The following is a 21,787-nucleotide window of genomic DNA, read 5'->3' as shown; positions in this document are numbered from 1 at the left end:
TACAAATAAAATTGCCTTTTGTCTAGGGTTACAAGAGATTGCCAATACTAGTTGGCATAAATTTGTGCTACGTTGGGAGCAATATTAACTTGTGTCATGTAATATGCAACGTATATTTGCATCGCCGTCATTATGAATGTTAACATCAATCTCAGAGGATTATATCTAATTGATGTTTGCTTGAAGAAAACTCCATAAATAGGGACTTAAAACTATTTTTTAGCTTGCTTTTGAACTTTTGGTCTTCTCCCCCCTTTGGTGATTTAAACTAGAGTTGTCTCCCTTCGTCTTTCTCTCTCTCATATAATTGTGAAGTGAGTGATTAATGCCAATGAGATTTATCCAAACCTTAATCACTCCTTCATTTTGTATGTGTTGTGGCAACTTTTGTATTTAATCGAGGTGTAGTTAAAACTATGGAGTGTAATCTCTTTTACTTGTGGTATATGGTTAACACTTAAGCCTTCGCACAATATTAACTACTTCTTAATTAGATTTGTCTTTGTGAGGTGTGAGTGAAAGTTATGGTATGGTAAGGAAAGTTTGTGGCTCAAGAGTGTGAGACAACAACTCTCCCTTGACTCAACATCAATAGGGAATATGGCAACCTGAACCCCTTGGCAAATGATATTGGCGTGGAGACACGATTCCATGAATACTAAGACATGCACCCAATGAGAACACATTGAGCCAACACAAGGATTTTCTTAAGTATAACTTCTATATATAGAGACAAGAGTAGCATCGTCATTGATGCTCTTGAGTCTAGGCTATAGTCGATATCGTCCTACGTTTGCTCGTGGTCTTCTACCTAGCACTCTAGGATGTATGAGTTGACATGAGCATATAGTATTTGAATAACCTCTTGATGACCAACTATTTTATTAATCTTCTCCCATGCACATTTACATTGCTTGTTTACTTGAGGAGGGAGGCGGAAATTTGGACATGGTGAGCATTTCTAGCCACCAAGCCTTCTCATAGTTGTTGGACAGAATTTTTATTAAGTTATGCATCTCTTTCCATGTGCCTGCCTCTAAGAGACGTGGATAGGACACAAGTAACTTGTGGAACCCATTCAAGTGTGTAGGCTAGGGTTTATTTTCACATACATTTTTATTGGGACTATTAACGTAAGAAAGAAAGAAAGATATATGTGTATTAAGGTCTTCTAAGACCAAATTTGGCCCCATAAGCAAATTGTGTTGTGTTTTGACCATAAAGAAAGAAGAAATACTCAGGGGCATCTTCGGGAATTAAGAAAAACATTTACTTTGAAGAGGTTTTCTCCTCCCTTCATCTTCATCAGATTCATCAGGGGCATCTTCGGGAATTAAGAAAAACCCACCTCTGTATTTCCTTTCAAGAGGTTTTCTCCTCCTTCATCTTCATCAGATTCATTGACTCCATGATTCTTCTTGACAGATTCATCCAAGCGTAGCCATCGCTGTCTTCTCTGTCCAAAAAGGCATGACGGGTCCAGAGGATTCCTCTGCAGAGATCGAACCCTTCGAAATCGACCCCTCTCTGAATCCTGCGTACCATGGATTGCCTCCTGAAACCGCTGGCGGTCTGCCACCAGACGCCCAAATCATTGGTGGTTTTGAAAGCCCCAAACGGTTTCATTCCTTCTGGTTCTCTCTCTTGCAAAGGGCATGGGGAAACCGCCGTTTGTGTGGTGCAGTTTTCAGGCCGAGCGGTAAGGCGAGAACGTGGCGGTTTTCCGGGAGAAATATGTGGGTTTGTCGTTTGAAAGAGCGATTTTCTGGAAGAAATATGTCAGTTTATCGACTCAAGGAGCGGCTTCTGGGTTGTAAATGGTGCCCGCAGAGATCCATATATGGTGGTAGTTTATGGTTTTTAGGAACACATTATGTTACAATCTCTTCCTTTACCTCTGATGATGACGATGAAGGGAGACATATTGAAATGAACGAAGAATTTGAAGCTGATTTTCGCTCTCGGGTCTACATCACGTACAGAAAAGGTGTTTAAAATCTTAATCCTTCCTTTGAAATATAAGATATATGGGGTCTTTCCTTCATGTTCTTTGACAGGATATGGCAAATTTACTGCCAAAGAACCCTATTTCTTGTCTTTAATCACGTGCTACTTCAAAATTATAACCTTTATTTGATGTTTTGTCTATTAAAAATAGGATTTGAAGCAGTAGGATCTCGAAAATTTACTACAGACGTAGGTTGGGGTTGTATGATCCGGAGCTGTCAAATGCTTCTTGCACAGGTTTCACTATGCAATGATTTTCCACTTGTTTTAATTGATTTTGTAACTTCATAAACATTCCAATTATTTTGAATCAGTTTGATTATTTTCCCGAATCTGCAATGCCATTTACTTTCCAAATATTTTGAAATGGTTTTGTGACATTGACAACCTTTTGTTTCTTACAGGCTTTGGTTTGCCATTTTCTTGGTAGGACCTGGAGGCACTCTCCATCCCAGGTAAACATGATATTGAGTAAATTAATGTGTTCCTAGGAATTGCCAGCGTGTGATGCACCCTAAGTTGGAGAGAGGTTAATGTTTAGAAGCATATAAGTTTGTGAATGCACTCTTCATTGGAGGTGAAATCGATGCCTACCCACATGGTGTGCACTTGGGAATTGACATACAAACATCCATAGAAATCTAGTCCAACTCCAGTCATCATCATTAATCACTCCTGATGTCATAATAGATTTGAGAAGGGGAATGGTGATTTAGTTTTGGGTATACACTTTGCAGGAGTAGCTGATTTCAGTTGGTCCCATGTTAATGCTGCAGCCCAGTTCACGCATCTACTTGGAAATCTTGCAATACTTTGCGGATTCGTATTCTCATGATTGTCCCTTTTCGATCCACAACATACTCTTGCATGGAGCCCCCTATGGGTTGATGGCAGGATTGTGGTTAGGACCTTACGCAATCTGCTGCTCATTACAAGCTCTTGCAGAGTCAGAAAGATTGCGTAGAGGAATTGGAAGAAGAATGCCATTTGCTATTCATGTAGTTTCAGGAGAGAACTATGGAGAAAGAGGTGGGGCTCCTTGCCTCTATATGGATGCAGTCATGGAAATATGCTCTAGGTGGGTTGATTGTGGAAGTGAATGGTCAGGACTGCTGGTTCTTATTCCTCTTGTCCTTGGATTAAAGAAAATAAATCCCAGGTAGATCTGTATCTAACGATGATACTAATGAGATTTGCATCTTTTGAATTGTTCTCATTGTAAGATATGATCCTTGCAGGTATCTTCCATTATTAGCAGAAACCTTTACTTTTCCACAAAGTGTCGGGGTGATAGGTGGAAAACCTGGAGCTTCAACATACCTTGTTGGTGTCAAAGATGATAGAGTATTTTATCTCGATCCTCATCTAGTACAACAGGTTGATTCAAGTCTTCATTGCATAATGTTAATGCATGTCAAATACTTTCATAATATGTCTTTCATAAATCCAAGAACTTCAACTTTCACAACGAAAAATGAATGTCCAAATTGCTCCTATTAATCATTATACCTGTCCTGAACCCATCAATTACCAAGCTTTTTTGAATTACATACAATAATACCCCCCTGCAGGTTTGTATAATATCGCCGGACAATCCAAAGGTGGATACAAGTACATACCATTGCAGGTAGCTGATAATACATGATTGTCAAAGGTCTATGTGTGTATAACCAGTGTTGATCACCAGCCTAATTTGGGAGGATTTATGATTTACAGCCATATCAAACATATGCCACTGAGTTCTATTGATCCATCCCTTGCTCTTGGCTTCTATTGTCGAGACCAAGGTCAAAACTGTTCTTTTTTATCATTTTGCGTAGCCTATATTAGATAAGAAAATGTATAAAACTCTAAATACTGTATTTTGATTGGAATGCCAGAGGATTTTGCTAATTTCTGTGATAGAGCTTCACAGTTCGAGAGGAAGGCAAATGGTGCCCCATTGTTCAGTGTTGTTAGCGGCAGGAAAGAGAATGAATTCTATTCTCTATTTTCTGAACCAAAGACCGGTGCTTATGATGTGCCCTCTGCTACTGAGCACAGCTCATCAGATGAAGAGTGGGAAATGCTGTGATGTGTTCTATGTTCAATTGAAATCTTGATCAGACTTTCTTTTCCTTGTGCATCTATAATAGCACAAATATGTATCGTCAAGCTGTGGAATTCTTTGTACATAGTTGGGAGCCTCTATCTAGTCTTCAAAGATATGCATAATTGAAGTTCGCTACACTGATGGCTCAAATTTCAACCCATGGTCAAAATCTGACTACATATTTCGTTTGAAAATTAATGTTTTTTCTTCATAAGAATAGTGCAGATTTTTGTAAGAAATGGGTAGTGTGGGTGTTCTTTACCTTGATAAACCCCTTGTTGAATGAGTTTGTACTTTGTCTGGAAAATTGAATGTCCCCTTTTTGTGGGAAACAGAATTTATATATTTTCTCAAAAAATGGTGGTGTTATCTTTTCTATGGTCGACCTCTGGTTAATCAAGAATTTTGTAGAAAATGAATGTTTGCTCGTTGTGCTGAATATTGCAAGATATTTTTAGATATATTCTTGAATATGGTGAAGTTTATTTTGTCATTGAAAAGATAGCCCTTGCGAAAAGCTATAATTTGTGCTATAATTCGTGTGTCCATCTAAATCATTAATGATAGATGGATATTTACAAAATTGTATTCTAGCTTATGGTAGCACTTAAACCAATAAGGAATTTCTAGCCTTATGGTACCTCTTAAATTAGTAAGGACAAAGATTGTTTTAGAGAAGAGGTTTCCTTACCAAACTTTAGGTCAGATCTCTGTCAATTTTATACAGTTTCCTATCCAAAACAAACAAAATTGCCATTGGTTAGCCAACCAATGAGTTATGTACTGCTAATGACGAGAAAAAAAGAGCCAACTAAGATGGAAGAACTAGAAAATGACATAGATGAGAATTAGAAAGATAATATCTGTGTGCCATATGCCTTTAATTTCTATGAATGCCAAGAGTGATGGTCCTTGTTCATGACAAAGAGTTAGCCAACCAATGAATTATGTACTGCTAATGACGAGAAAAAAAGAGCCAACTAAGATGGAAGGACTGGAAAATGACATAGATGAGAATTAGAATATCTGTGTGCCATATGCCTTTAATTTCTATGAATGCCAAGAGTGATGGTCCTTGTTCATGACAAAGAGTAGAATTTTTAGTTCGGAAAGAATGTCTGTAATTTACTTTTCTGCATTGCTAAAATTCTCATGTGCTTAAGTGTCTCGACTCTCAAACTTCAATATAAATATATATGTGCATGTGCATACATGTATGTATAACACATGTTCATATGTATATATATGTATATGTATGCATAACACACTTGTGCATGTATGTATGTGTATGCATAACACACTTGTGCATGTATGTATGTGTATGCATACACACTTGCATGAACTAGAGACCATAATTTATGCCAGAGTTTGGACTTGATGCGTGTGAATGTAGGCAGCACAAGCTGATCAGGCCTAAAAATAAGTAGCAATAGTAAATGCCTACACAATCTCAGACCAAACCGGGAATGCTTCCCTTATTTATAACAATGGGCAGAACACCCCCAGGTGTGTTGGTGTGGGAGGTGCTCCTTACACAGGAGAGGGGAACTAATCATCAACACCACAGGAGTAGCTTCCCATATTTAGCAATGGGCAAAACACTCCTAGGTTAAAATTAGCCACCCATATGGATATTCTAAAGATAGAATTGAAACAATGAAACAAAAACAATATCCCATCTTTAAAATTTCCAGCTTCTTAGAAGAACAACTCATGAACTTTACACATACCCGATAGAGAAAAAAACTAGAGTTCATATTTCACATTTCCAACTAAAAAAAACAATTTTCATGCAGTAATTGGGACCTTATATACATCATCATCAACCCAAAACAAAAATTCCAAATTTCAACATTCCAGGTCCATGAAATGGACCTTCACATATTATAGACCCATCTTAAACATAAGATCAGCATTGCAATTGTTCTTTCTTGCTTGTCAAGGGGACATAGCGTACGGCTGTTTCGGACCATTCTTTCAAAGTGCCATCAGCTTGTTTATCAATCACTCTCAACTCTTGAAAGAGATCACCGACGGGAATGACCATGCGGCCACCCAGCTTCAGTTCTTTGTACAAGGCATCCGGAACACGCGATGCAGCCGCTCCCACATGGATGGCATCATAAGGAGCTTCACTTGGCCAACCTTCCCTCCCATCTGCAATATGAAGGCATCCCCTCCCAATATTAGACATAGATATTGACATTAAACCCTACTAGAACCCAAATGATTTTGCACTCAACATGAACAAATGATAGGCATGTAGTCACTTCATAGAAAGATACATTGTGTACAAAAATGATTTTGTACTTTAAACCCTTCTAAAGCAACATAGTGAAGAATTAAACGCATTTCAAACTATATAGCACATACAAACCCCCATAGAAACCAATTGGTCAACATCCTCATATAGCAAACACCATTTAAAGAAGTTAAGAATGATTTTTTTTGCATGCCTTCTAGGATTAAGGAAATCTTCTACCTATACTTCTAGGACATATGAATGGAATCCCATTTGATCAAATATGTACCTCCAACATGCAAGGACAACCTCCCAGATTCCAGTAAATGGGCTGCTTTGCTTTTCCGAACATTCTCTATGGAGCTTTCCACGAGTTCTGGTATATGCTCGACACCCACGGCACGGCCTTGCTCCCCCACCATGAGAGCAAAACAAGCAGTCAAATATCCAGTACCTACACAAATACAGGAAATTAGCTATAACCAAATGGCCTAAGGAAGGAGAGGCCCTAGCAAAAAACAGATCAAAAACACAATCTCCAGTTGGATGAAAAGGCAAAGCAATAAAGCAAGACCACAGGAAAAGACGAATACCGGAGCCAACATCAAGGGCACGGGCGCCAGGGTACAGGTGCCCATCCAGCAACTGAAGGCAGAGAGCATGCATGTGAGGGGCAGAGATGGTTGCATTGTGACCGATGGGCAGCGGACTGTCCACATAAGGAGAGTGGATTCCTTGAGGAGCAAACAGCTTCCTATCAATTCCTTCCATGGTTTCCATAACCCTCTGTGACTTGATTACACCTTGATGCCTCAGCATCTCCACAAGTGCCTTATTGTCTTTTGCATGCCCTGTGTGGAAGAACTGTGACAAAACAAAAACTGCAGAGTTATGGCAAGCTCTGATTCTCACCATACTTCCTTTTTCTTATCATCACATAAGAAGCAACAAAGAAAAGAAAACAGCCATTAAAAACAAAAATAAAAAGAGTTTAAACACGATCTAGAACAAGAGCATTGATCAATAATAAATGAGCTATAAAAGAAAACTGTTTGCTTTACCTCCATATTCTGGTGTGGTTTTTTGAGAGCTGACAAAAATCAACCCGACAAGAGAATAGGAGAAAGAGCTTTAGCTTCAAATATAGATATGCATCTAACAGAAGCTCCCAAATGCTTTCTTTTAGCTTTAATTGGAAAGTCTGTTGGTTCTCTTTTAGTATGTAATTTCCTTGAATGTGAGAGATGATGATGCCATTAAATGGTTAGTGTCATTATAGAGCCAATTATCATCAATATCTCATACAATAATCAATCATGAGAATAATCCAAACTATAACATCTTCCAAAGGAATGTAGCTTTTAAGTTTGCCGATTTACTTTGCGACACTTCACTTCCGACCAGTTTGTCTGTCTAGATAAACATTGTGGCCAACAAACCTTGTCATTTTCGTAGGCCCTTTGGTTTTAGTTTGTATCATTGCTCACGAGTGGGATCTATTCTTTACGTTCGACATGAACCATGAGTCCCCGGACAAACATTATAATGTTGTTTTCTAATTGAATGCAATGAGATATGATTTGTAGTTATGTAAGTTATACTTATAAGTTATAATGAAGACAAATATGGAGGAGATAGCAAGGCTTGGGGGTAAAAAGATTGGCATGGACATAAGAATTAGCTTGAGTCACCCCCCTTGATCCAACAAGTCTATGTTCCACAACTAGGCAATTATATATTTCTTCATGTGACACAATGGGCATTATAAGATTAGTTCCAGTTGTTACACATCCAACTAGTGTTTTGTTAGTGGTAAATACAAAACACCTTTTTTTTTAAACTTTTACCTTTTTTTTAAACTTTTACTAAACAATTACCCTTTCTTTACACTTTAGCACTTGTTAGATGGCTGAAAATTTCCAAATGAATAGCTACTACATATTGTTTATCATCCATTTTAGAAGATGCCCCCCATAGGTTAAGATTGAGATAATGCCACTTTCATCATTCCAAGTATAAAATTGAAATAGGATCCAAAACATGCTCACAGTAAATCCGACATTGATATCAATTGCTTTGAATCTTTTTTGTCATCTTTTCAATCAATAGCACATGACTAAAATTTTGAAATTATAAAAATTGTTTGATGCTATCTTCTTCTACGTACATGACATCCCTTCATATTTGAGCCCCTAAATTAAACTCATGGGATGTTCTCACTTTTGCTAGCGTTTCTTTCCTAAGACAAGACAAAACATTTTTAGATGTAATCTTTGATTTGGTCTTATAGCCCATTTTGGCTTCTTAAATAAGGCATCACCATATCTTTCTTTCTTGTACTCTCGAATCACCATAATTTCTCCTTGGTATGCAATGTAGGGGTGAACAAGTGACCTTCTTGTCTCGACTCTCAACCAATAATTCTATCAAGTGATGTTAATTTCATCGATCATTTTCTTTGTCGAGATCATAATTGCTTGTACATCGATATTTTACTTGTGTTTTAGTAATCCATACAATCATGTTTGTAGAGTGTGAAATTTACTTTAGTTGCAAACAAACATCATTTTGTAGGTGGAGGGCCTAACTTTCTAGTCTCTTGTCATACAAAATTGCTATTTGTCATTAGAGGGATTCTTCGTCTTATGCAAAAGAAAACTAACTTTTTAGTGAGATCGTGAAACAACTCCAAGGATTTTGTTTTCGGAGGTTATTTAGGGGCTGCTATATGTATTATTGGGGTGTGAGAGCATGCTTCATCCCCCCAAATCTTGCCCAACAATACATCAAATGCTTCATGTAGGGTCTTCTCTTTACCTCGTGAAACAAGCATACACTAATTATAAAAGAAGCCTTGAATAACTGACAAGCTCAACTAGCCGAAACTAATAAGGTATTGACCGTAATGTGTACCTCTAATGGATTACGCATGCAACACACTCTCGACAAAAAACACTTCGAACACATTCCTAATATTCAGAAAGCCACGAGGAATCATTTGCTCGATCATGAAATAACCCGAATCAGAAGCATATACATAATGTTTGGCTCTTAGTATCTTTCACTCTCATTTCAAGTGGGCATTTGAATCCACGACATATTCTTTGATTCGTGCAGGCTCCTAAACAAGATGTGAAGCTCACACACACTATATACATGCACATTACACATACGCATACACATACATACACATACACATACACATACACATACACATACACATACACATACACATACACATACACATACACATACACATACACATACACATATGCATACCCATACCCATACCCATACCTATACCCATACGCATATCGATTGGATAGATTCTATGTATCTGGCAAATTTATTTCAGCAACTGGTACAATACATATAATGCCAGGGACTACCTTCTCTGATCATGCTCCAGTGATTCTTTCAATATCAACCCAAAACCTTAAAGAATTCTCCAATATGAAGATTCCTGAAAATCTGCTGTTAGACAATAGCTTTTCCTTACAAGTGGCTCAATTATGGTCACAAAAGGATGTTGTACAGGAATCAATGGCGGTGCGGGTAGCTAATGGCTTACGATGTATTTCAGAATTTTTTAGGGGTAAATCTAAGGAGAGGTTCTCTATGATCCAAGAAAAGGAGAAACGGTCTCGTACTTCTCTTGTTTCTCTACAACGATTACAAGAACGTTATCCACACTGTACTTGGATTGCTGAGAAAATTGGGTCAGCAAAACAAGAACTTGCTGTACTATTAGAAAAGCGTGCAGAATTTCAATACCATAATAGGGCATCTACTTGGACCCAAATGGGTGATAAATGTACAGCTGAATTTTTTCATGCAATAAGACCCAATCATAATGCGGTTTCAATCAAACAACTACAAGATGAGAATGGGACCATCTCATCTGACCCTAAAGTGATGAGAGAAATAGCCACATGATACTATTCCAACCTACTATCAGCTATTTCATTCTCCGATGAGGATTTAATAAGTCGGTCTTGTGTATGGAATAAAATGAGTTCAAGAATAACACAGGATATGAATGCCAGTCTTCAAGACGTTCTTACTCATGAGGAATTGAGTGAAGCACTTCAAGCTTTGCCTAAGAATAGTTGTCCAGGTATGGATGGATTAACCCCATCATTTTTCATTAAATATTGGGACTTGTTTAAATCAGATTTATGTACAGCATTCCAACAAATTCTTCGAGAGGGCATTATGCCTTCACATTTTACAGAAGGAATAATTTACCTTATCCCTAAATCAGAAGGTCCTTCATTGGACATCAAGAAATGGCGCCCAATTACATTACTGAATACGGTGTATAAAATCCTAGCTAAAGCGCTTAGTATAAGACTTGGTACTATAATGCCTATAGTTATACATCCGTCGCAAACAGGTTTTATTCAGGAAAGGAGCATATTGGATAATGTGTATACATTTTGGGAATCTGCTGCCTTGGCAGCCAAATCTAATCAAGAGTTGGCCATTGTTATGCTTGATTTTGAGAAAGCTTATGACCGTGTTGACTGGGAATTTTTACAAGGTGTACTGGCTCGTTTTGGTTTCTCGAAAGAATGGATAAAAGGTATTTCTTCATTATATAATTCGGCACAAAGCAGAGTCTTACTGGTTGGGAATTATGGACCTTTGTTTACTATTTCTCGATCAGTTCGACAAGGTTGTCCTTTAGCTCCTTTCTTGTTTCTGTTTTTTGCTGAGGCAATGATTTCCTTTTTGAATGCTGGTGATATTGGTATACGCGGAATACGCATCCCATTCTCACATATAGAAGTAAGGGACGCTGAATTTGCAGATGACACTGCCCTATATTTAAAAGGTGATTTGGAAAATCTACAGAAAACAGAATTGGCCATATCCACATTTTGTAAGGCTTCGGGTGCACTGGTTAATTGGAACAAGTCCTTTGCATTTTGGGTGGGGGATGTAGAGCCTCCTCTATGGAGTCCACACCCGCAATTTCGATGGATACCATCAGGTTGTCCAGTTCGATACTTAGGGTGTACGATAGGTATTGATCTTTCAATGGAAAATCAAGTGGCACCCCTCCTATTGTCACTGCGGAAAAAGTTGTTGTTATGGAGTTCAGCCAAGCTATCTTTTGCTGGTCGGATTGTAGTGGCTAATCAGGTTTTATTGGCTTCAACATGGTATGTTTTGTCATGTTGGATATTCTCCAAGTCATGTATTCTGAAAATACGTAGATTGGTTCGGAACTTCTTGTGGTCCGGTAAAACAGAAGGCAATGCTCGGTCCAAAGTGAAATGGGATGTTATTACCTTACCTCGCTCTAAAGGAGGATTAGGTATTATTGATCCAGTGGACCAATCAAGAGCATTGTTAAGTAAGTTGCTCGTTAGAGGATTTATGCCAGGGCAAGAGATATGGAAAGTATTATTGCTTGACCGTTGCTCAGATTGCTTTCCTCGCTTAGGTGCTCCCTGGTCAAAGGATGTGAATTGGATATTTAGGGAAAATTTCCGAGTACCTTCAGCCACTAGATGGGAAGACAAATTTATTAGGACATTATTTGCAGCATGGAAACAAGTACTACCTGGTTTGCTTCGCAATAAACCGAACCCCAAACATTATCTTGAGTATCTCAGACAAAAGATAGTTTGGAACCCGTTGTTTACAACATCAGATGGTTTTGTGTTGGGTTCTAGACAATGGTTATCGTGGGGAAAAATGACAGAAGGTCCCGCGAAAACAATTCAGACTTGGAAAGAATTTTTATCGCGATCGTTGGAAGAACAAAAAGAAATCTTACGTAATATGCATGGCGGACATATAATGTACCAACAAATTCAAGAAGCTATGAGTAGACAACCCATACCACCCAATAACACTAACCATAGATGGATTGGGGTTTTTTCAAGATTGGAAGTACTCTTGGCTGTTAAGGGTTATTCAAATGATAAGACATACCGGTTGTTTGAGGTGGATGAAACAAATCAATTGTCTCAGTCCGGGGAAATGGTGATAGATTACCCCTATGCCATTGAGCACAAGATAAGGATAATTGGATATGCCGATCGTAAATGGTATATTGATCCAATGATAGAGGAAATAAGGACACATTGGAAGCTGTGGGTGTTAGCTAAAAGACCGGTATTCAGATTAGATTGGGACCCAATTGACTATCATTGGACAGATCCTTACACGGGTAACAAGTTCAATTTCTTCCAATATTCTGTACAGTTGGGAAGACATGTACTTTCAGATACACGTGATGTGGTACCAGCTGCATCTCAATATTGGAATCAACAAGGTATTACTCCCCAATTCCTTGCAAAATTCTGGGCTATCTTATGGGCAAGAAAACAGCAACACAAAATATTACATGTACAGTGGTTAGTTGTACACAAGGCGTTGCCGGTTGGCACATGGTTGCATAGGATGGGAGTGTCTTCATGTTGTACTCGATGTCATTTACAAACGGAAACTCAAAAACATTGTTTATGGGAATGCATTGATTCTCAACAGATATGGCAACGGCTCCTTAGAATTTTCGCTAATTATTTTCCCCCGTTGGTTCTCACTTGGGGCATGGTCGTTTGGACATCACTTGCCCGTGATGTGTTCCATTATGGCATCGAATCTATGGACCATGGGTTTTACACTAAAAATGGAAGTGTTTGTACATTATCACTGATGTCATTACAGTTTTCAGGAGTAAGGAAGGAAGTTCAGCCAATATGGGAGATATTGAGTAGTACCACTGTCTATCACATTTGGAAAGCTCGGTGTTCTCTCGTTTTCCATAATCTGAAAACACCACCTGCTGAAGTGATTTCAAATATTTGGTTAGAGATAGTTCATGCTTTGAAGGGTCAATGGGATGGTATAGTGGGAGATTCTGATGCTAAAATTGCTCAACGGCATGAGTTTCTTATTATCTGGACAGCTACTCCATTTGTGACATCCAGGTACACTACTCCTTATTGGCATTTTCAGCCACCGAAATGGTTGTTTCCCCCGCCGATTACATAGAGGTTTAAAATCTTGTAATTTGTTTATACTAATGACAGGATATCTTCATTAAAAAAAAAAAAAGGGGCACGCACGTGTGGGTGTGTGTCGTGTGGGGGCACTTAGTGGTAGGGCTTTTTGGTCGCACGCCAAAATCAATCTGGGCCGTTCACTGGATTGGTCATCAAAGCAATCGGATCCGTCGAATACAAGAGCCTCAGGCCACCGTCGATTCCAAACACATCCGACGGGGCTGCTGCTTCCTTCGAAGACCCACCAAATACAAGAATCGCCGTATTTATAGTCTCTCTCTCTCTCTCTCTCCTTCGCCTTCGCTTTCGCCTTCGTCTCCTCCTCTCTCTGTCTTCTTCACTGTTCCTTCGCCATCGCTGTCCATCAGTCAGTCAGTCAGTCAGGTAAGAAGAAACTCCTTCACTCCTATCATCAATGGCTTCTTCTTCTCCTACTACACTTCCCAAGCTTTCTCTTTCCTCAGAAGAACCCTACTCTGCCTCGCATTCTGTTTTCTGAATGGCCCTACTCTAATGTTTTGCTTTCTTTTTTTCCTCCGATCTTGCTCAATCCTCCCCCCCCACTCACTCCCTTGATCTTTCGTAGGTAAGAACCATGGTTTCTTCTTCATGTTCTTCGTCTATTTCTACTGATTCTTGACATTCTTTTTGCCGAGGCTTTTTGACCCCTTGCTTCCCCTTCGATTTCTATTTCTCCGAACACCTGTGCTATCGTTTCCCTCCTATATCTTCGCGGTATAAGAACAATGCGTGTTTCCTCTCTTTTCATCAACTGGTTCTATTGATATCCGAGTTTCTTTTTTCTCACACAAATCTTTCTCCTCCTCAAATTTCGTATTCTTCTGTTTAATGCAGGCTTCTAGCGGTCTTTCCATCAGATTGAGCTTAGGTTTCCTCCCCGTGTCTATTTTAAATGGTTTTCTATTTTTTCCCCGATCCGAGTTGCTTAATCTTGCATTTTGATCTATATTCTTTGGAATCGAAATCTCTGTCTCTCCCATTTACTATTATCATTAGGTCTCAGCTCACAATTTACACTTTCAGGTAAGATATACACATTTTCTTCTCTCCTCCCGATTCTTCTGTTTCCGCTTGTAACTGAGATGCTTTACTCAGTTTACCACTATTTGACTTGCTACCTTCTCAAAAAGTGCAAACTTTTCCTGTGTGATCAGGCTATTTCTACATTCTGTATGCTGATCGGTATTGTTTCCCGATTAGAAGTCCCCATTTTACAATATTTTGATCCGTCTCATTAGCCATTTTACGTACAGTTTCTGTCAGCAAGTCTCATTCTGATAGTATTCATGTTCTTGGAGTTGATGACGTCTCCACCGTTTTTGCCAATTTTTTGCAACTACGAGAGTATTGATCAGTACACATCTCCCATTTGTTCAATGTATTTTCGTCTTCTTCTTACCCGTTTGATTCCTCTGTCTACGATGTTTTTCTATTGTTTCTTCGGGTGCTGATCAGTGTCGTTCATCATCGCCATTGGGTTTACGAGGTTGTCTTCCTTCTTCTTTTTCTATGGCGTCTTCTGGTGTCTACTTTGGCTATTGTTTCTATGAGTATGCAGTCAGTATCTATTTCTCCTTAGACACTAAGTCCACCTTTTTAATGGAATACTTATACGTCTATATATCTCCTGATTTTTTTACGTAATGGCAATGCACACGTATACTTTCGCTTCTTCTGCTTCGATTTTTTTGAATAATATTCTGAAGGATATAGGAAATTCTTTGGGTGTATAGTTACTTGAATGTAATCTTATTGAAATTAGATTTTCTATGGAGATCGATTAAGTGTGGATAATTATTCTTTCCTAAATTGGTGCAATAGAAAGCTTTGGCTTATATTTACTGCTGCAGGGGTTTTGCTTCAAAATGGTGAAAGCTTATCCTACAGTGAGCGATGACTACTTGTCTGCAGTCACCAAGGCCAAGAGAAAGTTGAGGGCTCTCATAGCAGGTGCATATAAGAAAATCTTGCAGTTATGTTCAGATCAATTCTATATTTCTGTTTTAAAACTTTGTTACATTAACATAATGGTCAATTCTACTTGTGAACTGCAGATAAGAACTGTGCACCCATAATAGTTCGCCTTGCGTAAGTCTCCCTTCTAAAAGAAAATAATAAGCTTCTTGAAATCTTTCGTTTTCTTTCTCAAATTCTTCTATAAAGCTTGCGGTGCCCTGTAAACCAGATTATCTGATCTCTTAAAATCGTTTTGGATATAAATCTGATTTAATGCAAATTGCAATGCATGCATAATAGATATTTATTGGCTAGGATAAATGTATTTAGTGTTTGTGCTGTAGATGGCATGCTGCTGGAACATATGATGTTTCTACAAAGACAGGTGGCCCTTTTGGAACTATAAGGAACTCTGCGGAGCTCGCCCATGGTGCTAACGCTGGCCTTCAGATCGCCATTAACCTCTTGGAGCCTATCAAAGATCAGTTTCCAATCCTCTCTTATGCAGACTTTTATCAGGTATAGCTGCGATTTTGTCTATTTGTATTGAGAGAACGATAGAATCCCAGGACGATGTGCACCAATTTCTCAAAGTTTTTCAAACATTACCAGTTTCCTTCCGTACTAGAAAATTTGGTAGGTACATCGAAGGAAAGAAATGTAGAAGGTTTGTAGGAAAATGCGACTGGATGAGAAGCCACATGAGTGGGCTATTGGAAACGGGTAAAAGTTAGCATATGTAAGTGAGGTTATATTGACGATTGAAGCTAGATAGCTGAAAGGTAGATGAAAGCTGGATGAGAAAATTAACAGGGAAGTGCCACTTGAATTCTAGATGCAGTAATATGGGCTTCTTGTGAACGCTAAAAAATGTGAACATGCTAGCAATTAATATACGACGCAAAGTACCCTTATTAGCTGGTTCTTGTAGCACTGTAATTGCCTCTTTTACAGTTTTTAAAAAGTAAAGGTTATTGTAGTATAATTTTTATAAGTAGGGGTATTCTAACAAATACCCAAGTCAGAGGTATTTTAGTACTTTTGTCTATTCTTGTACAATTTTGTTCTTGTATCCAAATTACAATTGTCAAGTACATGGCTCAATGATTTTCTGGTGATATATTTGCTTATAGCTTGCTGGTGTTGTGGCCATTGAAATCACTGGAGGACCTGAGATCCCTTTCCATCCTGGACGACCGGTAATAAATTAATTTGGTGATTAACTTGTTTACTAATGACACTAGCATTAAGATGAATAACTAGCTAGTAATACGTCACTGATAAGATATTCATTCTTAATTAGAGAGTTTATCAACTTGATCGTTTTACAACTTATGCAATTTATGCCATGATAAACTTATAGGGATAAATGTCCCCCTTCTGAGTTATACCACCTGCATGCTGCATGTTAACTTAATGAGACGAGTAACTGGCTCATTTATCAACCTTGTCGATAATCTACTCTTGTGGTGATGATTAGCCAGTTCATTTATGAATTTAATATCAGTAATCTAATCCCATTGGCACGAGTAACTAGCTCATCTATCATGCTTCAGAAATGATCGAGATGATTTAAGTAACTCATTTATAGAATCTCACTCAATCATCTAATCTTCGTGATATAATTAACAAGCTCATCACTGACTCTTACATATAAAAGATTGACATGATAAACTAACGTGTTCATGGATCTCTTTTTATGACTTCTGCATCCCACATTATTGACATCATTAACTACCTCATTTATAAACCTTTGATCATAGGTTAGTTCATTTATTACTCTTAAATCAGTTTGTTAACCATTTTTGTTCATTTTCAGGATAAGACTGAGAGTCCAGAGGAGGGTCGCTTGCCTGATGCCACTAAGGGTATCTATATGTTGCTAGATTTAGGATTTATTTCATATATGTTAATGCTAGATTTAGGGTACATAAACTTCGCTGGATTTTTGGTTGACTTGTTTAGTATAAATTCATGCTAGCAAGGGTGCATTCCTTGTGCTGGATTTAGGGTACATTCATTTTTGCGGAAGCTGCTTTTTATAAGTTCTCCAGGTTGTTTTCAATATGATTGTACCATTCTTTCCAGGTTCTGATCATCTTCGAGCTGTATTTGGTCATATGGGTCTCGGTGATAAGGAAATTGTTGCTCTTTCTGGAGCTCATACACTGGTTAGTGTTTCTTAAACGCTCATAACTTTATGTAAAGAAAGCAATTGATTACTGAAAGTTAACCTCTCTACAGGGAAGATGCCACAAGGACAGATCAGGTTTTGAAGGAGCATGGACGTCCAATCCTCTATGTTTTGACAACTCTTACTTCGTGTAAGAAGCATACATGATTGATTGCTAATTATATCAGTTCTGTATTTGATCGATAAATTTGGCACTCTAAAATTTTATGCGTTCTTTCTGTGAGATTGTGACTTTGTTTTATCGTATGATGATGTCTTCCAAATGGATGGCTTTGTGAGATTTGGCTTTCTAAATCCAGTGAGCTTGTGACTGGTGAGAAAGAGGGTCTTCTTCAGCTTCCGTCTGACAAGGCTTTGATCAACGACCCAGCCTTCCGTCCATATGTTGAGATATATGCCAAGGTATTTTGAAAACTTCTTGTTTTTACATTGATAAGGATTTATACATGTATTCTCTGTGAATACCCAAGTATTTTGATGGTATTTTGTTTCAACTAGGATGAGGAGGAATTCTTCAAGGATTATGCTGAAGCTCACTTGGCACTCTCTGAACTTGGGTAAGCTTCTTGAACTCCTTTCAGTAAGCAACCCGAGTATGTGCTTAAATATTGGTGATGGTGTTTAATGTTACAGCGATACATCAGTATATGGACATAATAGAATATCATCTAATGTTAACGCAATAGAGGGTATATAATGTGAATTAATGTTATTGCTTTTGATGCAGGTTTGCTGATGCTTGATGCTGTAATTATTGGCATGAATGAATTGCTAATTTCTGATTACGAACAAGAATTTTGTTGGCGCTAAGCTACCCACCTGAGTAGTAAAGTTTAAGAACTTTAGACGATAATGAGAAAATACTTGAGATCATTAAATTCGCAGTCTGGTAATGAGATCATTAAGAACTTTAGACGATAATGAGAAAATAATGGATGACACTTACGTAATGATGACTTCTTTGGGTTTTTGTTTTAGTTGCAAGTTGCAAATTCATTACTGTGATGTGAATTTTTATGTTCTTCATAAATTATGATGTGCTTGCTTAATAAGTTACATTCTGTTTGTCTGTTCATGGATATTGCTGAACATAGGTTTGTAGAGAATCATATCGATCTTGTATACAATTGGTATAATGTCTTCCATAATTAGCTTGATATTTGACGAGTGCTCATTGAAAGAGGATATATTGTGTCATGCTACGATGATCATTAAATGGATAACATGGGCTTGCAGAGAAATTTTTGGCATAATGCGACTTCCATAAAAACTACATTAGCTTGATGTTTTACTGAGAGCTCCCAGAAAGAGTATAAATTTGTGTTATACTATGATGATCATTAAATAGTGTACTTACATTTATGTAAATGCCAGTCATTTTTGTATTTTGGAGAAGATACAAAGTTTTTGTTTGATGGTTTGCAAAATACAAGTAGATATGTATTCATCATTTGCTTTTGTGATGCAATTAAATAGAGGAATTTAATCTCATAACTCAACAAGCGTTGCAATTATGACATTAGTGGTTTCATTCTAGTTTTCAGATTGTTCTGGGTATGTTCTACCTAAATATTTCTACACAAGGTTGTCTGCAATGTATATGAATGTTTCGTTTTAATAACAACTCTGAAGAGCCATTTTGCCTTTGAAATCCAGTCTCATAGAACAACCTAAATCAATGTGTCTGGTAGAACAACCACTAGTGTGGTGCAGATCAGATTTGCATAGTATATGATACGGAGGGTTTTAATTGTTCTTGTTATGTCTGCTGAGGCACTTATGTGGAATGCACTCTTTTCTTTGTTTCAAATTGCCTCAATGTAGTGTGACCTGAAGGAATGCTTAGGCCTTCATCTTCAGTCACATGCAGATTTGAGAATGCATCATCATCGTTATTGATGTGACAATAGATGTTTGACAGAAGTATATAGGGGGTTGCATCATTTGGGTCTAATACAAGCATTCGCTCAGCAGTATTTTGAGCCCTTTTCACATCAAGATAGTGCTTGCATGAGTTGAGAAGAATGAACCACGAAATATAAGTTGGTTCCACTGGCATTTCATGCAACCACTTCTCAGCCTCATCAAGTCGCCCCATCCGAGCAATAAGATCAATTATGCAATTATAATGCTCAACATTTGGTTTTATCGAATAGTGCAAATGCATAGAAAGCAAAATTTGACATGCCTCATCTATTAGACCACAATGACTACATGCAGAGAGTATATTAATAAAAGTGACCCCATTTGGGGTTACCCCTTCCTTTCTCATTGACAAAAATATTTGAAGTGCTTTTCTGGCTTTCCCATTTTGTGAATATGCTGCAATTATCGTATTCCATGAAACTACATCCCTAACATGAAGGTCTTGAAACATCTTCCATGCATCTCCATGGCAACCACATTTTGCGTATGTATTAAGAAGGGCATTGCCTAAAACAAGGTCCAAGCCACATTGCCTGACCATAATCCGAGCATGTGCACACTTACATTCAGTTAACATGCTATGGATTCTACATGTCGAAAGAATGCTAACATAAGTGGACTTTTCCGGTAATACTCCCTCCTGTTGCATTTGTTCATACACTTGGAAGGCATATTTCTCTTCCCCTTCTTGGGCATGTAGCTCAATCATGGTATTCCATGCTATCGTATCTCGGTCATACATTTCATCGAACAACACAGATGTCCTCTTCATACAACCGTGTCTTCCATACATATTTACAAGGGCTGTGGCAACAACAATATTGGACTCAAAACCTTTACTATAGATACAGGCATGTATTTGCTTTCCCTCATGTAATGATCTCTGGTTGGAAATTGCATCCAGAACCTTGACAAAGGTGATATCATCTGGAAGTGTCCCTTGGTTCTGCATTTGTTTAAAATACTGAAAGGGACTGTTTCCTTGTTCATGGTTTGTACACACATGAATAATGGTGTTCCATGAAACCACATCTTTAGAACGCATATTTTCAAATATTCCACATGCATCATAGACATCTCCACATTTGCCATACATATTGATAAGCGCATTACATATGGAAACTTCTGACATGTACTCAGAGAATGCAATGCAAGAATGCACATGCGTGGCTAGTTTTAGAAACCTTGGGCTTGTGCAAACACTTATAATGCTCATGAATGTTAACTTGTTCGGTAAAATCCCTTCTTCATGCATTTGATTTAACGCTTGGAAAGAATTAATGACTGAACCTTGGTGGACGTATGATGTGATCATTGCTGTCCATGAGACTACATCAGGCTCGTCCATCATTCTAAAAAGGTACCAGACATCATCAATTGTGCCACATTTGCTATACATATGCAAAACAGCATTATCTAGTGCTTGATTGGACTCCATTCCAGTGTATACCATCAAAAAATGAACCTTCATTCCTTCCAACATATCTCCACAACTAGCACAAGCTGATACAGCATTAAGAAAAGTAACATCATCTAAACATATATTAAACTGTACCATTCCTTCAAACACTTTCATGGCCTCTTTAATTTGCTTATGCTGAGCATATACAGCAATCATAGCAGTCCAACACATGGTGTCCATATCAACCATCTTGTTGAAAACATTTCTTGAAGCATCGACACAACCATATTTTCCATATAATTTTATAAGAGTAGTGCCAAGTGCTAGATCCTCTTCATATCCACTTCCAATAAGCCTAGCATGTAGTTTACTGATGCCATTGGAACAATCACACGAAGGCAAAAGGTTCACAATGAGGATATTATCTGGCATTATGCTTTCTCTCTGCATTTGATTAAAAAGGTCAATTGCATGGTTGCCTTGGCCTTCTTGAACGCATGCTTTTATCATGAAATTCCATGAGAACACATCTTTTCGACGCATACTACCGAAGATATAAAAAGTTGTATGTATCTGTCCAAGCTTTCCATACATATAAAGAAGATGGTTCTGCAAGAAATGGCTCCTTGAAAGGCCGCACCTGACAATAGCATGATGTATGTTTCTTCCTTGAGAAAGGTCTTTGTTGTGGCCACACCATCTCAAGAGAGATGCATAGGTGGCTTCATCTCTCACGTTTTCAAGATCATTGGGGAGGGTCTCTGGCAGTGATGAAAGAGTAAACGAGGTTTTCTTTAGTTTTGTGGGTTTCTCTTGTGAATGTCCTGGTGTGCTACCTGGGAATGCAGATAAGAGCTTACTTCCTGCAGAAAGCTTCTTCACAGGACGTTCAGGAACCATTCAGCTTGGCCCCTCCCCTGTATTT

At 38.1% G+C, this 21,787-nt stretch overlaps 4 protein-coding genes across 5 annotated transcripts; 2 read left to right on the top strand and 2 right to left on the bottom strand.

Moving 5' to 3' along the window:
* Positions 1-1,357: 1,357 nt before the first annotated feature.
* Positions 1,358-4,293, top strand: LOC147868751 (cysteine protease ATG4B-like). The gene is made up of 8 exons (XM_087323118.1): positions 1,358-1,987; positions 2,159-2,244; positions 2,412-2,462; positions 2,784-3,166; positions 3,246-3,384; positions 3,579-3,634; positions 3,724-3,794; positions 3,888-4,293. The coding sequence occupies exons 1-8, from the start codon at positions 1,471-1,473 to the stop codon at positions 4,079-4,081; spliced, it is 1,497 nt and encodes a 498-aa protein (XP_087179244.1). The 5' UTR covers positions 1,358-1,470; the 3' UTR covers positions 4,082-4,293.
* Positions 4,294-5,833: 1,540 nt separating this feature from the next.
* LOC147868750 (protein-L-isoaspartate O-methyltransferase 2-like) lies at positions 5,834-7,423 on the bottom strand. Of its 2 annotated transcripts, XM_087323107.1 has the most exons (4): positions 7,403-7,423; positions 6,935-7,205; positions 6,631-6,795; positions 5,834-6,256 (listed from the first exon to the last, which is right to left on the bottom strand). In XM_087323107.1, the coding sequence occupies exons 1-4, from the start codon at positions 7,406-7,408 to the stop codon at positions 6,009-6,011; spliced, it is 690 nt and encodes a 229-aa protein (XP_087179233.1). In that variant the 5' UTR covers positions 7,409-7,423; the 3' UTR covers positions 5,834-6,008. The 2 variants fall into 2 exon arrangements, with proteins under 2 accessions (XP_087179233.1, XP_087179227.1); XM_087323101.1 differs by lacking the exon at positions 7,403-7,423 and having other exon boundaries at positions 6,935-7,283.
* A 7,755-nt stretch (positions 7,424-15,178) lies between these two features.
* LOC147868749 (L-ascorbate peroxidase 2, cytosolic-like) lies at positions 15,179-18,415 on the top strand. The gene is made up of 10 exons (XM_087323092.1): positions 15,179-15,334; positions 15,439-15,472; positions 15,685-15,859; positions 16,474-16,539; positions 17,160-17,208; positions 17,429-17,511; positions 17,585-17,664; positions 17,834-17,936; positions 18,033-18,091; positions 18,262-18,415. The coding sequence occupies exons 1-10, from the start codon at positions 15,250-15,252 to the stop codon at positions 18,275-18,277; spliced, it is 750 nt and encodes a 249-aa protein (XP_087179218.1). The 5' UTR covers positions 15,179-15,249; the 3' UTR covers positions 18,278-18,415.
* Positions 18,416-19,301: 886 nt separating this feature from the next.
* Positions 19,302-21,787, bottom strand: LOC147868748 (pentatricopeptide repeat-containing protein At2g03380, mitochondrial-like). Its single transcript, XM_087323084.1, has one exon. The coding sequence runs from the start codon at positions 21,760-21,762 to the stop codon at positions 19,312-19,314; it is 2,451 nt and encodes an 816-aa protein (XP_087179210.1). The 5' UTR covers positions 21,763-21,787; the 3' UTR covers positions 19,302-19,311.

Source organism: Azolla caroliniana, unplaced genomic scaffold, assembly GCF_043228905.1.
Source record: "Azolla caroliniana isolate FFs.n. ecotype wild unplaced genomic scaffold, voAzoCaro1.0.p SCAF_1, whole genome shotgun sequence".
NCBI lineage: Eukaryota > Viridiplantae > Streptophyta > Polypodiopsida > Salviniales > Salviniaceae > Azolla > Azolla caroliniana.
This window is presented reverse-complemented; position numbering and strand designations above follow the sequence as displayed.

Bases quoted from the DNA above. Each gene is read 5' to 3' on its own strand.
- LOC147868748 (XM_087323084.1), bottom strand. From the start codon at position 21,762: ATGGTTCCTGAACGTCCTGTGAAGAAGCTTTCTGCAGGAAGTAAGCTC.
- LOC147868750 (XM_087323101.1), bottom strand. From the start codon at position 7,256: ATGGTGAGAATCAGAGCTTGCCATAACTCTGCAGTTTTTGTTTTGTCA. The intron at 6,796-6,934 runs GTATTCGTCTTT...GTATTTGTGTAG, and splicing joins TGCCCTTGATGTTGGCTCCG to GTACTGGATATTTGACTGCT. The intron at 6,257-6,630 runs GTACATATTTGA...TTCATATTGCAG, and splicing joins GTTGTCCTTGCATGTTGGAG to ATGGGAGGGAAGGTTGGCCA.
- LOC147868749 (XM_087323092.1), top strand. From the start codon at position 15,250: ATGGTGAAAGCTTATCCTACAGTGAGCGATGACTACTTGTCTGCAGTC. The intron at 16,540-17,159 runs GTAATAAATTAA...GTTCATTTTCAG, and splicing joins CTTTCCATCCTGGACGACCG to GATAAGACTGAGAGTCCAGA. The intron at 17,209-17,428 runs GTATCTATATGT...CATTCTTTCCAG, and splicing joins CTTGCCTGATGCCACTAAGG to GTTCTGATCATCTTCGAGCT.
- LOC147868751 (XM_087323118.1), top strand. From the start codon at position 1,471: ATGACGGGTCCAGAGGATTCCTCTGCAGAGATCGAACCCTTCGAAATC. The intron at 1,988-2,158 runs GTGTTTAAAATC...TATTAAAAATAG, and splicing joins CTACATCACGTACAGAAAAG to GATTTGAAGCAGTAGGATCT. The intron at 3,635-3,723 runs GTAGCTGATAAT...TATGATTTACAG, and splicing joins ACAAGTACATACCATTGCAG to CCATATCAAACATATGCCAC.